Raw genomic sequence first — 14766 nt, forward strand, 5'->3', positions numbered from 1 at the left:
ATGACCAAATTTTTATTGATATATATTTTATTTATTTATATACTTTGTCGCTGTCTCCTGCGTTAGCAAGGTAGCACAAGGTAACAGACAAAAGAATGGCCCAACTCACCCACATACACACGTATATACATAAACGTCCGCACACACACACACACACATATGCATAGAGTGTATGTAGGGAAATTACATATACCAACATGTCAGTAAGTTTACAGAGATGAGATGGACTGATACACAATTATTGCTAAGCCTTATCATATTTTCTATTTTAATTTTAATTACCCCAGGGCCAATTTCTATGAAAAAGTCCTAATGCTACCCAAGGCCTTTCTAAGGACTGCAATGCTTCCAGTAGCAGGGAAATATAGGCTTCTTTGGAACGAGAAATTCTTTGATGAGACTGTATTCCCAGTGATAAAGCCTTGCCTAAGGTAACTTTTTGCTTGCAAAGTACCCTCAAGCAGGCCAAATTCATTATTACCAATGTTATTGTCATACATACCAGCATTGATATTGGGAGTTTTATGTATGACACCTTATTTGCAAAAAGTGATCATGTAATACTCATTTGGTTATGTAGTACCTGAGGAAATTAGAAGGTTAGAGGTTAGATATAAAGAGGAGATTTAATAATAGAAACTATACATACCTTGATTTTTGTGATACCACAGATTGGGAAATTGAGTTTACAACCAGGAACCAAGGCTTTGTGGTGAAAGGTTCTGTGAAACTTACACTGACAAAGTGGGAGCATGGGTACCTGTAGCTTCAATTACAGGGGGATTGGTAAGAAAGAGGGAAAAGATCTTGAGGTTTTGTGGTCATGTATGGCAGTTGATACATCAGTCAATTTATATTCATTTTATTTATTTTGCTTTGTCGCTGTCTCCCGTGTTTGCGAGGTAGCGCAAGGAAACAGACGAAAGAAATGGCCCAACCCACCCCCATACACATGTATATACATACACATTCACACACACAAATATACATACAGTAATATAGTTAAAAGTTCAAGAGAAGGTAGACTGCATAAGAGATGAAAAGGCTGGAGGAATGATCTGAGGGCCATACTTTATATTGGTTCCAAAGTTTATTTACCCCCACAGCTAGGCTTAATGCCAAACTTCTGTGTTACTCCCCTACTCACTTAGGTTGTTGGTCATGGCTCATGAGCTTACATAGGCACCATATCCTGGCTGGTATAATACTCATTCTGGTTACATATGTTTTGTAAAAATGGTTTAAATTGAGACTTCAATCACCTGGATATTGATAAAGTGTGTGTTTAAAGTTTGAATATAAGTCATAGATTGATCAATAGAATTTCTTTGATGAAACAGAAGAATGTACATTTACCCTTGTTATATTAGACAAACCACTGCCTCTATCCATAATATCATAGCAAATGTTACTGCAGTGCATAGTAGGCTGACTGTGTTGTTTAACCTCAGGTGCAGGAGAGGGATGATGAGCCCACACATCAGCCCACAGTGAAGAAGCCTAAGCGTCCACCATTCATCAAAAACCTCTTCTTGGGCAGGTAAGAAATGTACTTTCCTTTCCAGGGATGGTTTGTCCTGCAAGCTAAGAGAATCTTCAAGATCCAAGGTATTTGAAACCTCAAACCCCCAGCTTTTTGGAGAGAGGAATGGTTTTGGTCTTTTCTACCTGTCAGTAACCTACACTCAGCAGTGATGTCATCATCCCTCAGGGTGTCACATTGGTAGATTTGCCAGAATTGCTCTTTTTGAGCCTGGGATCTGCTCTATTCCTTCAAAAACTGTTTGTAGTTTGTGTGTAGGTGTATCTGATGTTGTAAAAGGGTCTTCTGTGAATTTCTCACCAATCTCTGGAAAGAGAAATATTTGATCGCCCCGAGCTCATTTTCCAAAGCAATGCTGAAAATGCATAAAAAGATGTAATCGAATCTTCAGAGGACCAGGTAATACCAATACCCTCTATCTTGTCATAAAAAATTACTCATACAGAAAAGAACAACTCTGGTTCTGTCCTTGCTAAGCCTGCATCAGAGGCACAAATTCAGGATGACTCCTATTTCTAACACATTCACTCTCTTCTTTATATTGTCATCTGTACCCCATCGTTGCATCCATACAACAGTGCCAGAATTACTATACCATCAGACATGCATTTTTGCTCTTCCAGATTAGTGGCTTATTACCACACATTTCTCAGTGCTTCCAGGTCCTTTGCCTTTCTCTCTCCATATGATTCACTCCAGCTCCTGATTGTTTTAGCAAAACTGTTCTGCCATGGTCTGTGCAAATGAACAATAGTGATACACTTTTGCTATGAAATTTTTATGACCTACAATTACATGTGTGCAGTTTATGCATGAAAACTTTAAAAGGATGAAAAAGATCATATGCAAATTGCTTATGAATACCTTGAGAGGATTAAGCTCCTTTAGGTATTGAAAATCAGCTCTAACAGAAAATTTGTAAAAGATGTGCACTAGCAACACAATTACTTAGGTAACTTTCGTTGCTAGATGAATATCTTGGGTACATTTTGCTGCTGAGTGTAAATCTATTCTGTTCAGGTCATATCCGGCTATCTGCAAATTTTTTCTATAAATCAGCTCAAACAGAAGATTTGTAAAAGATATGCTCCAGCAACACAATTACTTAGGTACATTTTGTTGCTAGATGTATTATTTAGATACATTTTGTTGCTGAGTGTAAATCTTATCTGTTCAGGTCATATCTGGCTGTCTGCAAATTTGTTCTGAAGATTACCACAAATTACAAGAAGTACTGTTTGAAGGAATGGTTTAATGCTTGTTTAACACTCCTCTAGACCATGATTTATAAATCCATGGTAAGTAATTGCTTGGAGAGCAGTGCAAACTTGCTTTGCATAGTTTAGCTGTCTGCTTTATGATCCAGGTTATTGTAACAAGAAAAGCTGCTGAGATTGTATCAGTAAGCCATAGGAGTTAGTCCTTTGATATGAGAAATTATTTTGTCTGTACTTTCATTTTAGGTTTGACACAGAGATGCTGGTATTCCCAGAGGTATTGGACAGAGATGGCCATGAACTGTTACATGAAATGATTGTCCCTATTGAGAGATTCTTTAATGAGCAGGGTAAGTTGTTGTCATATCCCCATTGTTTTTCCATACCATGTCACTGACTTATCCTACTTTCCTGGTCCTGTCCTTTCCTTCTGCTTACTGGTTAACTAGATTGTTTTAGCAGCCTTCCCCTTCCTCACTATGTATAGGTAGCATATCTGTCAGCTGAAAAGCTTGGAACCAAGAGACTCGAGGTATTTGGATATATATTTAAGATGGATATTATTGTGAAAAACTGAGAAAAGTACATGATATACCTAAAGCACTTGCTTCAGTTTGGTTATAATATTGTTTTCTGCAAATACCTGTAATTTTTTATTCATGCATAAGTAAGGCCCTACTGAAGAGAACTGTATAAAAGAAATATATGAAAACTACAATCTACCATACCATTAACCATGTGATCATAAGTTAGATATTTAAGTGTAATTACCCTGCATCCAAGCATTTGCATATTATACATCACCTTTGTTTCCCCCACCCATTTTTATTATTTCATGATTATATGAATCATTATTAATTCTTGTGTTCACTAAGAGTATATTGATTGGAATTGTGTAGAAAAATATACATGCAAAAGTAAAATATACCATTTACCGAGTACAAATTTAAGTTTTGCGTTCAGCACTAGCTTCTCCATCTCTTCTGTTTCCCTGTCTCATGAACTCTTCTATACACTGTAATGTACCACATCTATCATTTTTGTGAATATCTAAGGAATTGAGTGAATTGGAACGATGTGGTATACTTGGGTTTTCGTGCTGTCAGTGGATTGAACCAGGGCATGTGAAGTGTCTGGGGTAAACCATTAAAAGTTTTGTGAGGCCTGGATGTGGAAAAGGAGTTGTGGTTTCAGTGCATTATACATGACAGCTAGAGACTGAGTGTGTGCAAATGTGGCCTTTGTTGTCTTTTCTTAGCTCTACCATTGTTAAAACAAAATATGTAAAATAACATGACTAGAGGAGAAAGAATACTGCCTTGCATGTTGTAGAAGGCGACTATATAAAAGGGATGGGAGTAGAGGCTGAAAATCCTCCCATCCAGTTGTACTTTTCCAAAAGAAGGAACAGAGAAGATGGCCAGGTGAGGATTTTTCCCTTAAAGGCTCAGTCATCTGTTCCTTATGCTACCTTGCTATCACGGGAAGTGGCGAATACGTATAAAAATAATCTTACTATGTTATTCACTGATTATATATTAAATGTTTTGACCTAAAACTTTTAAACCAAGACCCCTTCAAGACTGATGCTTTGTCATGGATTAATCATCGAAGATCACAGTGCATGGTGAACATTTAATGCTCTTATCTTTCAATGAGTAGGTTATTTCATTGATTAGATTTTTGGTTGGCAGATACCCTTCATGTAGTAGTGTTTTACTTTATTATATAGTTCTTTCATCTGCAAAGCTTTTTTTTTTTTTTTACAGTTGATTGTACAAACCTTTAGGAACATAGATCATCAGAACTGTTTGTATTTCACACGGTTTCACTGCAGCATGACTGTAACTTGAACAGCAGACACCGAAGGGAGAAGCTGAACAAGCAAAAGCAAGGGTAGATACCAAAACTAATCATGGCATAGCTTTATGAAAAAAATGTGCCTTTTAGCCACTCACATCTTGCATCACAATGCCTCTCAGAAAATGTATAAGTGAACTCAAGATGGATAGTTATGTTTCGTATGAGGATGCCAGGGGAATTATTATTGATCGTTTTTACAGTCATGTAGTTTGTGTTTCGGGGTGAAAGTTTTATCTGAGTCATTAGTTTCATTATTCTAATTTATTTGATTTGCAAAGTGAATGATTAAGAAGCATTTCAGTTGTTTGGAAGAATTTGTTCACATTAACACTGGACTGAAAATGAGAGTGAAGATGATGATTAGATGCATAAGGTAATCAAGAGTTTTTTCTTTTAATGTTCTCTGTCAGATTATACTAGTTTTATTTGGTATACCATTTTTACAAATTCTTTCAGTGGATGGAACAAAGATTGACAGGGAAGCAAAGATCCCACCAGAAACACTTCAAGGACTGAAGGACTTGGGATTGTATGGCCAACAGATTCCTGAAGAATATGGTGGCTTGGGCCTGGGAGCCACCGAGTATGCACGCATTGCTGAGATCACTGCACTAGATGGCTCTATTGCTGTTACTCTGGCTGCTCATCAAGCCATTGGATTAAAGGTAGCAGAGGGTAGTGATGCTGTTTCCTGTGGGACAGGGTAGTGCCAGGATTGGATGAAGGAAGAAAGTATGAATATGCACATGTGGATATATGAATATGTCTGTGTATGTATATGTTGATTGGTTCTCAATGAATGTAGGTTTGCGGCAGGGGTGTGTGATGTCTCCATGGTTGTTTAATTTGTTTATGGATGGGGTTGTTAGGGAGGTGAATGCAAGAGTTTTGGAAAGAGGGGCAAGTATGAAGTCTGTTGTGGATGAGAGAGCTTGGGAAATGAGTCAGTTGTTGTTCGCTGATGATACAGCGCTGGTGGCTGATTCATGTGAGAAACTGCAGAAGCTGATGACTGAGTTTGGTAAAGTGTGTGAAAGAAGAAAGTTAAGAGTAAATGTGAATAAGAGCAAGGTTATTAGGTACAGTAGGGTTGAGGGTCAAGTCAGTTGGGAGGTAAGTTTGAATGGAGAAAAACTGGAGGAAGTAAAGTGTTTTAGATATCTGGGAGTGGATCTGGCAGCGGATGGAACCATGGAAGCGGAAGTGAATCATAGGGTGGGGGAGGGGGCGAAAATCCTGGGAGCCTTGAAGAATGTGTGGAAGTCGAGAACATTACCTCGGAAAGCAAAAATGGCTATGTTTGAAGGAATAGTAGTTCCAACAATGTTGTATGGTTGCGAGGCGTGGGCTATGGATAGAGTTGTGCGCAGGAGGATGGATGTGCTGGAAATGAGATGTTTGAGGACAATGTGTGGTGTGAGTTGGTTTGATCGAGTAAGTAACGTAAGGGTAAGAGAGATGGGTGGAAATAAAAAGAGCGTGGTTGAGAGAGCAGAAGAGGGTGTTTTGAAATGGTTTGGGTGCATGGAGAGAATGAGTTAGGAAAGATTGACCAAGAGGATATATGTGTTGGAGGTGGAGGGAACGAGGAGAAGTGGGAGACCAAATTGGAGGTGGAAAGATGGAGTGAAAAAGATTTTGTGTGATCGGTGCCTGAACATGCTGGAGGGTGAAAGGAGGGCAAGGAATAGAGTGAATTGGATCGATGTGGTATACCGGGGTTGACGTGCTGTCAGTGGATTGAATCAGGGCATGTGAAGCGTCTGGGGTAAACCATGAAAAGCTGTGTAGGTATGTATATTTGCGTGTGTGGACGTATGTATATACATGTGTATGGGGGTGGGTTGGGCCATTTCTTTCGTCTGTTTCCTTGCGCTACCTTGCAAATGCGGGAGACAGCAAAAAAAAAATATATATATATATATATATATATATGTACACATGTACATACACACGTCCACACACGCAAATATACATACCTACACAGCTTTCCATGGCTTACCCCAGACGCTTCACATGCCTTGATTCAATTCACTGACAGCACGTCAACCCCGGTATACCACATCGCTCCAATTCACTCTATTCCTTGCCCTCCTTTCACCCTCCTGCATGTTCAGGCCCCGATCACACAAAATCTTTTTCACTCCATCTTTCCACCTCCAATTTGGTCTCCCTCTTCTCCTTGTTCCCTCCACCTCCGACACATATATCCTCTTGGTCAATCTTTCCTCACTCATCCTCTCCATGTGCCCAAACCACTTCAAAACACCCTCTTCTGCTCTCTCAACCACGCTCTTTTTATTTCCACACATCTCTCTTACCCTTATGTTACTCACTCGATCAAACCACCTCACACCACACATTGTCCTCAAACATCTCATTTCCAGCACATCCATCCTCCTGCGCACAACTCTATCCATAGCCCACGCCTCGCAACCATACAACATTGTTGGAACCACTATTCCTTCAAACATAGCCATTTTTGCTTTCCGAGATAATGTTCTCGACTTCCACACATTCTTCAAGGCCCCCAGAATTTTCGCCCCCTCCCCCACCCTATGATCCACTTCCGCTTCCATGGTTCCATCCGCTGCCAGATCCACTCCCAGATATCTAAAACACTTTACTTCCTCCAGTTTTTCTCCATTCAAACTCACCTCCCAATTGACTTGACCCTCAACCCTACTGTACCTAATAACCTTGCTCTTATTCACATTTACTCTTAACTTTCTTCTTCCACACACTTTACCAAACTCAGTCACCAGCTTCTGCAGTTTCTCACATGAATCAGCCACCAGCGCTGTATCATCAGCGAACAACAACTGACTCACTTCCCAAGCTCTCTCATCCCCAACAGACTTCATACTTGCCCCTCTTTCCAAAACTCTTGCATTTACCTCCCTAACAACCCCACCATAAACAAATTAAACAACCATGGAGACATCACACACCCCTGCCGCAAACCTACATTCACTGAGAACCAATCACTTTCCTCTCTTCCTACACGTACACATGCCTTACATCCTCGATAAAAACTTTTCACTGCTTCTAACAACTTTCCTCCCACACCATATATTCTTAATACCTTCCACAGAGCATCTCTATCAACTCTATCATATGCCTTCTCCAGATCCATAAATGCTACATACAAATCCATTTGCTTTTCTAAGTATTTCTCACGTACATTCTTCAAAGCAAACACCTGATCCACACATCCTCTACCACTTCTGAAACCACACTGCTCTTCCCCAATCTGATGCTCTGTACATGCCTTCACCCTATCAATCAATACCCTCCCATATATATATATATATATATTTTTTTTTTTTTTCATACTATTTGCCATTTCCCGCGTTAGCGAGGTAGCGTTAAGAACAGAGAACTGGGCCTTAGAGGGAATATCCTCACCTGACCCCCTTCTCTGTTCCTTCTTTTGGAAAATTAAAAAAAAAAACAAGAAAGGGGAGGATTTCCAGCCACCCGCTCCCTCCCCTTTTAGTCGCCTTCTACGACACGCAGGGAATACGTGGGAAGTATTCTTTCTCCCCTATCCCCAGGGATAATATATATATATATATATATATATATATATATATATACATTTTTTTTTTTTTTTTTTTTTTATACTTTGTCGCTGTCTCCCGCGTTTGCGATATATATATATATATATATATATATATATATATATATATATATATATATATAGGGTGTTTTGGTCGAGGTGGTGTGCAAAGTGAGAGGGTTAGGGAAAATGATTTGGTAAACAGAGAAGAGGTAGTGAAAGCTTTGCGGAAGATGAAAGCCGGCAAGGCAGCAGGTTTGGATGGTATTGCAGTGGAATTTATTAAAAAAGGGGGTGACTGTATTGTTGACTGGTTGGTAAGGTTATTTAATGTATGTATGACTCATGGTGAGTTGCCTGAGGATTGGCGGAATGCGTGCATAGTGCCATTGTACAAAGGCAAAGGGGATAAGAGTGAATGCTCAAATTACAGAGGTATAAGTTTGTTGAGTATTCCTGGTAAATTATATGGGAGGGTATTGATTGAGAGGGTGAAGGCATGTACAGAGCATCAGATTGGGGAAGAGCAGTGTGGTTTCAGAAGTGGTAGAGGATGTGTGGATCAGGTGTTTGCTTTGAAGAATGTATGTGAGAAATACTTAGAAAAGCAAATGGATTTGTATGTAGCATTTATGGATCTGGAGAAGGCATATGATAGAGTTGATAGAGATGCTCTGTGGAAGGTATTAAGAATATATGGTGTGGGAGGAAAGTTGTTAGAAGCAGTGGAAAGTTTTTATCGAGGATGTAAGGCATGTGTACGTGTAGGAAGAGAGGAAAGTGATTGGTTCTCAGTGAATGTAGGTTTGCGGCAGGGGTGTGTGATGTCTCCATGGTTGTTTAATTTGTTTATGGATGGGGTTGTTAGGGAGGTAAATGCAAGAGTTTTGGAAAGAGGGGCAAGTATGAAGTCTGTTGGGGATGAGAGAGCTTGGGAAGTGAGTCAGTTGTTGTTCGCTGATGATACAGCGCTGGTGGCTGATTCATGTGAGAAACTGCAGAAGCTGGTGACTGAGTTTGGTAAAGTGTGTGTAAGAAGAAAGTTAAGAGTAAATGTGAATAAGAGCAAGGTTATTAGGTACAGTAGGGTTGAGGGTCAAGTCAATTGGGAGGTGAGTTTGAATGGAGAAAAACTGGAGGAAGTGAAGTGTTTTAGATATCTGGGAGTGGATCTGGCAGCGGATGGAACCATGGAAGCGGAAGTGGATCATAGGGTGGGGGAGGGGGCGAAAATTCTGGGGGCCCTGAAGAATGTGTGGAAGTCGAGAACATTATCTCGGAAAGCAAAAATGGGTATGTTTGAAGGAATAGTGGTTCCAACAATGTTGTATGGTTGCGAGGCGTGGGCTATGGATAGAGTTGTGCGCAGGAGGATGGATGTGCTGGAAATGAGATGTTTGAGGACAATGTGTGGTGTGAGGTGGTTTGATCGAGTGAGTAACGTAAGGGTAAGAGAGATGTGTGGAAATAAAAAGAGCGTGGTTGAGAGAGCAGAAGAGGGTGTTTTGAAGTGGTTTGGGCACATGGAGAGAATGAGTGAGGAAAGATTGACCAAGAGGATATATGTGTCGGAGGTGGAGGGAACGAGGAGAAGAGGGAGACCAAATTGGAGGTGGAAAGATGGAGTGAAAAAGATTTTGTGTGATCGGGGCCTGAACATGCAGGAGGGTGAAAGGAGGGCAAGGAATAGAGTGAATTGGAGCGATGTGGTATACCGGGGTTGACGTGCTGTCAGTGGATTGAATCAAGGCATGTGAAGCGTCTGGGGTAAACCATGGAAAGCTGTGTAGGTATGTATATTTGCGTGTGTGGACGTATGTATATACATGTGTATGGGGGGGGTTGGGCCATTTCTTTCGTCTGTTTCCTTGCGCTACCTCGCAAACGCGGGAGACAGCGACAAAGTATAAAAAAAAAAAAAAAATATATATATATATATATTTTTTTTTTGTGTGTATATAAGTGGATTGGCCATTCTTCATGTTTCCTGGCACTACCTTGCTAATATGGGAAACAGCAATTAAGTATGATAAATAGATATGATAAATTATAAATATATTGTTACCTCACCTTATTTACATTTATCTCTCTCTGCCCTGAAGGCCACTTATATGTCTGACTCAACTTAATAGTTTATTACTTGATTTATCCATGTTCCAATGAGAGCACCTGTTGGGCAAAGAGGGATATATAGCTATGTTATCAATCTATCTTTCAGATTTTTAGATTGTTATGTGTATGGTGCATTGAAAATATTGGCCTCACTGTTTGCACCATATCTTGGGGTCAGTATTCCTTTAATTATTTGTTACTTCAGTTACTAGGAGATAGGTTTTCTTGCTTAGGGTTGCCCCATTGATATTTAGCACCTGATAGTGTCATTTGCATTTATTTACTTTGTTTGTATTTAACCACATTCAGGGCATCTTGATTGCGGGGACTGATGAACAAAAGGAGAAGTACCTTCCTCAACTGGCTTGTGGTGACTGGACTGCAGCATTCTGCCTTACAGAGCCTGGCAGTGGGTCTGATGCTGCCTCCATCCAAACTCGTGCCACACTTTCTGAGGATGGCAAAACCTGGTTCTTAAATGGCAGCAAGGTTTGGATATCAAATGGTGGCACTGCTGATTTAATGACAGTGTTCGCTAAGACTGCTGTAAGTATTAATGAATTGAGTATGAAATCTTATCAATTTAGTCATAGACTTCTTGTAGATGTCAGAGTCTAGTAACAAATCATTTATTATGTGAATTTAATGGAAGTACCATTAGATATATTTTTGTATCTGACTTCAAAATATTGGCAAAGAAATTCATGTATGCTTTGAGATTTGTTAACTGTTCATCACTCTCACCACTGGAGTCTGTCATGTATAGATTCTTGAAGAGATGGGCAGATCTCAAAGTCATACAGAGAGTGAGCTATGCAGATGACCACTCCTTTTGTAATACCTTAATTTTTGCAAAACTGTGTAATGGTGACATCCAACACTTGATTTGTTCATTGAAGAGGATAGGTAACACCAGAGCTGTGAGTCCAACTCATGAGTTGTGTGCTAGATGTGATAACACCAGTGTGGTAGGTCTAAGTGATGGAGCAGCACCAGAATGAGAGGTGCAACACATTCCTTGTTCATTCATTGAATGTAATTGACAGCAACATAAGTCCAGTCTTTGTTTTGTTCTTTGAAGGTAATAGATAACCTCAAGGTGTTAAGTCCTACAGATGAACAGTTCACTAAACATAGTATACAGTACTAGATTGTTGATTTAGAGTTGTGAACTACTCATAGAAAACATTATGAGTGATAAGTCCAGTATGTGAACTGTTTGTTGATGATAATAGGCTAGCACTACACGTAATCTTTTTACTAGAAATAATGTCAGCGCTCAAATGGGACACATGATCTGTTCTGTAGATTTAGTAGAATACACCTGATAGGTAAGTCCAGGACAAACACAGTTTGTTTTCACGAGCAAAGTGTGAAATTACTTACTCTCTCAGAAAAATGAGATTCATTATGCATAACCTCTCCCCTGATTTTGTGTATTGTAAATAAAGTTTCTCATACTAGATTTTATAATCACTTGCATGTGATACTTAATCCAGTGGTCTGCAAACCTCTGGATAGGAATTACAATGCTTTTACCATTCAGAGAGCTGAAATCTTATGAGTCAAATGTACACAGTTAAATTACTTTCTCAGATTTTGAAGAATGTACAAAATAAGTGCCCAGGTGTGCTTCATTAGAATCTTGCCTTTTTTTTTTCTTTTTCTTTAAAGGGCCCTTTTGTGCATAGTATGACTCTATGGTTCTGATAGGTTGTTGTCACATTGAAAGTCCCTTTCATCTTTTATCAGCTGTCTGGGTGATATTAATAAGTTTAGTGCTTTTTTAGTAGTATGGACAGACAGCTATAACCCCTCATTTAGACATTTTTCTAGATGATCAGGCCCTTTCAGGAGTATGTCATGTTTTCTCAAAATTAGATACATTATTTATAATGCTGCCAAGGTATGTATGCTTATTTTCATTACATTTGCATAGAAATTAGTTTAGTTGCATGAAAATTCTGTCTGTACTTAGATGATGTACAAATTTGAGGTTCATGCATTTGCTAACCCACCCACCACCATGTTGCCAGTACTTTCACCCTTAGAGTATACTTGTCCAGCTCAAGGGCTACTTAGTTTATGCATTGCTAAGGGGTCATGTTTAATCACTTTATAGCCTAGGGGATATAGTTGGCTAACCAAAGAGCCACATTGTGTTCTTGCTGCACAGTCATTGGGTTAAGGTTATTAGCCATATAGCCAAGCAAATGATGACCCAGTTTAAGGATTCTAAGCATCTTTACTTGTGATTAATGACCTCCCAATGGCCACTCATTTGTGGAGATAACAGTAAAGTTAGGTTGTGTATCATCTTATTTGATAGATACCTATAAATGCACCTCTTTCTTAAGCAGATAAGGGGAATGTATCTGTCATTTTATTATCCAGGTACTAAGAGGATTTTCCTGTATCCTGGAAAACTGATTGTTGAATATATTTGTTCAAACAGGAAGTACAGGTTAATGGAGAAGTAAAAGATAAAGTCACTGCATTCATTGTGGAACGAGAATTTGGGGGTGTGAGTAATGGAACACCAGAAGATAAGATGGGAATCCGAGGATCAAACACATGTGAGGTAAGAACAATCTCTTTTTATCATATTTTCAGTAATATACTTCTCTAATGAGTTTGTACTTCTTGTTTCATATGATGCAAAGAATCTCATTTTTTCCACATATTCACTGTTTCTTGCATTAGTCAGTCAGTACTAAGAACAAAGAAATGGCCTCATTCGCTTATATCCCTTATATTATGTATAGATAATGTGGCTGCTGTAATTGAGTGGTTGCTGAAATGAATGGTTCTGGGTGAAGGTGTATCTGCAGCAGGAGTAAGTTGTCACGATGGCTGGTTAATCTGCATATGGATGGGGTAGTGAGAGAGGTGAATGCAAGGGATTTAGAGAGAAGGGCAGGTCTACAGTCTGGGGCACTGAGAAAAATTATTCAGTTGCTGTTTGCCAATGACAGGATTCAAGTGAGAAACTGCAGAAATTAATTTTTGGGTCTGGAACATTGTATGAAAGGAGGAAGCTAAAAGTAAATGTGAATAAAAGTAAAGTTGGTAAATTTAGCGGTAGAGAGAGATTATTTAGAGGGTGAGTTTGAATATAGAGAACTTGAAAGACATGGGTTGTTTTAGATACCTGAGAGTTGATGTGGTAGGAGATAGAACCTTCAGAGCAGGTGAGCCATAGTGAGGTAGAGAAGGTTCTGGTTGCTCTGAGGATTGTGTGGAGAGAGAGTTCACTGTCTTTTGAGGGCAAAGGTGAATATGCTTTAGGGTACAGTAACCCAGACAGTATTTTAGGGGTGCAAGTCACACACTTTAGATAAGAAAAGTATGTTTGTGTACAGTTGTGGTGTGAGGAGGGTTCATCAAGTAAGAAATGATAGGATAAGAGAGCGTTGTGGTAGTGAGATAAGTATGCATGAGAGCTGAGGAGTGTGTGTCGAAATGGTTTGGATAGATGGAGAGGATAAGTAAAGATATGATGACGAGAGGGGATACAAGTTAAGAGTGGAGGTAACAAGGAAAAGAGCAAACCGAAGAGGACCTTGAAAGTTGGAATGGAAGATACCCTGAGATGTCGGGGCCTGAACATGCATGAGTATGTGACCCATACATGGGTAGAACAAAGTGGAGTACAGTGGTATACAGGGTGCATCATACTCTCAATGGTCTGAACCAGGGATAATAAAGTGATCGGGGAACCATGGAAAGGTCTTTGAGGCTTGGCTGTGGATAGAGACTTTGATTTCTTTGCATTCTACATGACAGTTAGAGATCAGATATGGGCATATGAGACCATTCTTTGTCATAAGCATGGGAGAATTATATATGTATGTATAGGAAAGTGGGGATGGGGTCAGTTATCATTATAAGATTATTTTCTAATTAGTAGGCATGTAGAGGGCAGGTATTTTGCTGTGAACATGCTGAGGGGGCCGCAGTAAGTTATCTGGTATTTACAAGAATGAGAATTTGCACTGGTTGTAGAAAAAGAGGACATGACATGTGAAAATGAATGAGCTAAATAAAGTTTGTCTGCAGAAATACCAAGATAGATTAAATGTGATTCATTATATATATAAAGAGACTGAGAACTTAATCCTTGCATTTATATCAACCTTATGGAAAGGCTTAGGGGACAAAAGTGAATGCATGTACAGCAAAGGTACAAGTCTGTTAAGTAAACCTGTAATTTAGATGGGCGAAAGTTTCAGCACCATGAAACATTAGGTTGAAGTAGTAGGTAGGAACATTGGGTGGGGGCATTAAGGATAATTAGTCAGTCAGAACATTAGGTAAGAACCTCTGCAAGCACTCTGCCAGTGGCCTGTTAAGGATGAGGCACTAAAGGCTAAGAAGCAGCACTGGAGTTCACTGGTTATGGAGACTATTTCCTTGGTCACCTCTTTCAGGGAGTTCCAGATGGGGACAGGCATCAGAGATATAGATAG

General features: G+C 39.5%; 1 protein-coding gene across 2 annotated transcripts in view; it reads left to right on the plus strand.

The window, feature by feature from the left end:
• The window catches only part of LOC139755087 (complex I assembly factor ACAD9, mitochondrial-like), a 39538-nt gene that overhangs the window by 880 nt on the left and 23892 nt on the right, over positions 1 to 14766 (plus strand). For both annotated transcript variants that reach the window (XM_071673196.1, XM_071673195.1), the window contains exons 3-7: positions 1452 to 1540; positions 3007 to 3110; positions 5080 to 5288; positions 10607 to 10843; positions 12753 to 12878. In XM_071673196.1, coding sequence (XP_071529297.1) covers positions 1452 to 1540; positions 3007 to 3110; positions 5080 to 5288; positions 10607 to 10843; positions 12753 to 12878 — 765 coding nt within the window. The remainder of the gene's footprint in view (positions 1 to 1451; positions 1541 to 3006; positions 3111 to 5079; positions 5289 to 10606; positions 10844 to 12752; positions 12879 to 14766) is intronic.

The sequence above is a fragment of the Panulirus ornatus genome, chromosome 18 (genome assembly GCF_036320965.1).
Source record: "Panulirus ornatus isolate Po-2019 chromosome 18, ASM3632096v1, whole genome shotgun sequence".
Taxonomy (NCBI): domain Eukaryota; kingdom Metazoa; phylum Arthropoda; class Malacostraca; order Decapoda; family Palinuridae; genus Panulirus; species Panulirus ornatus.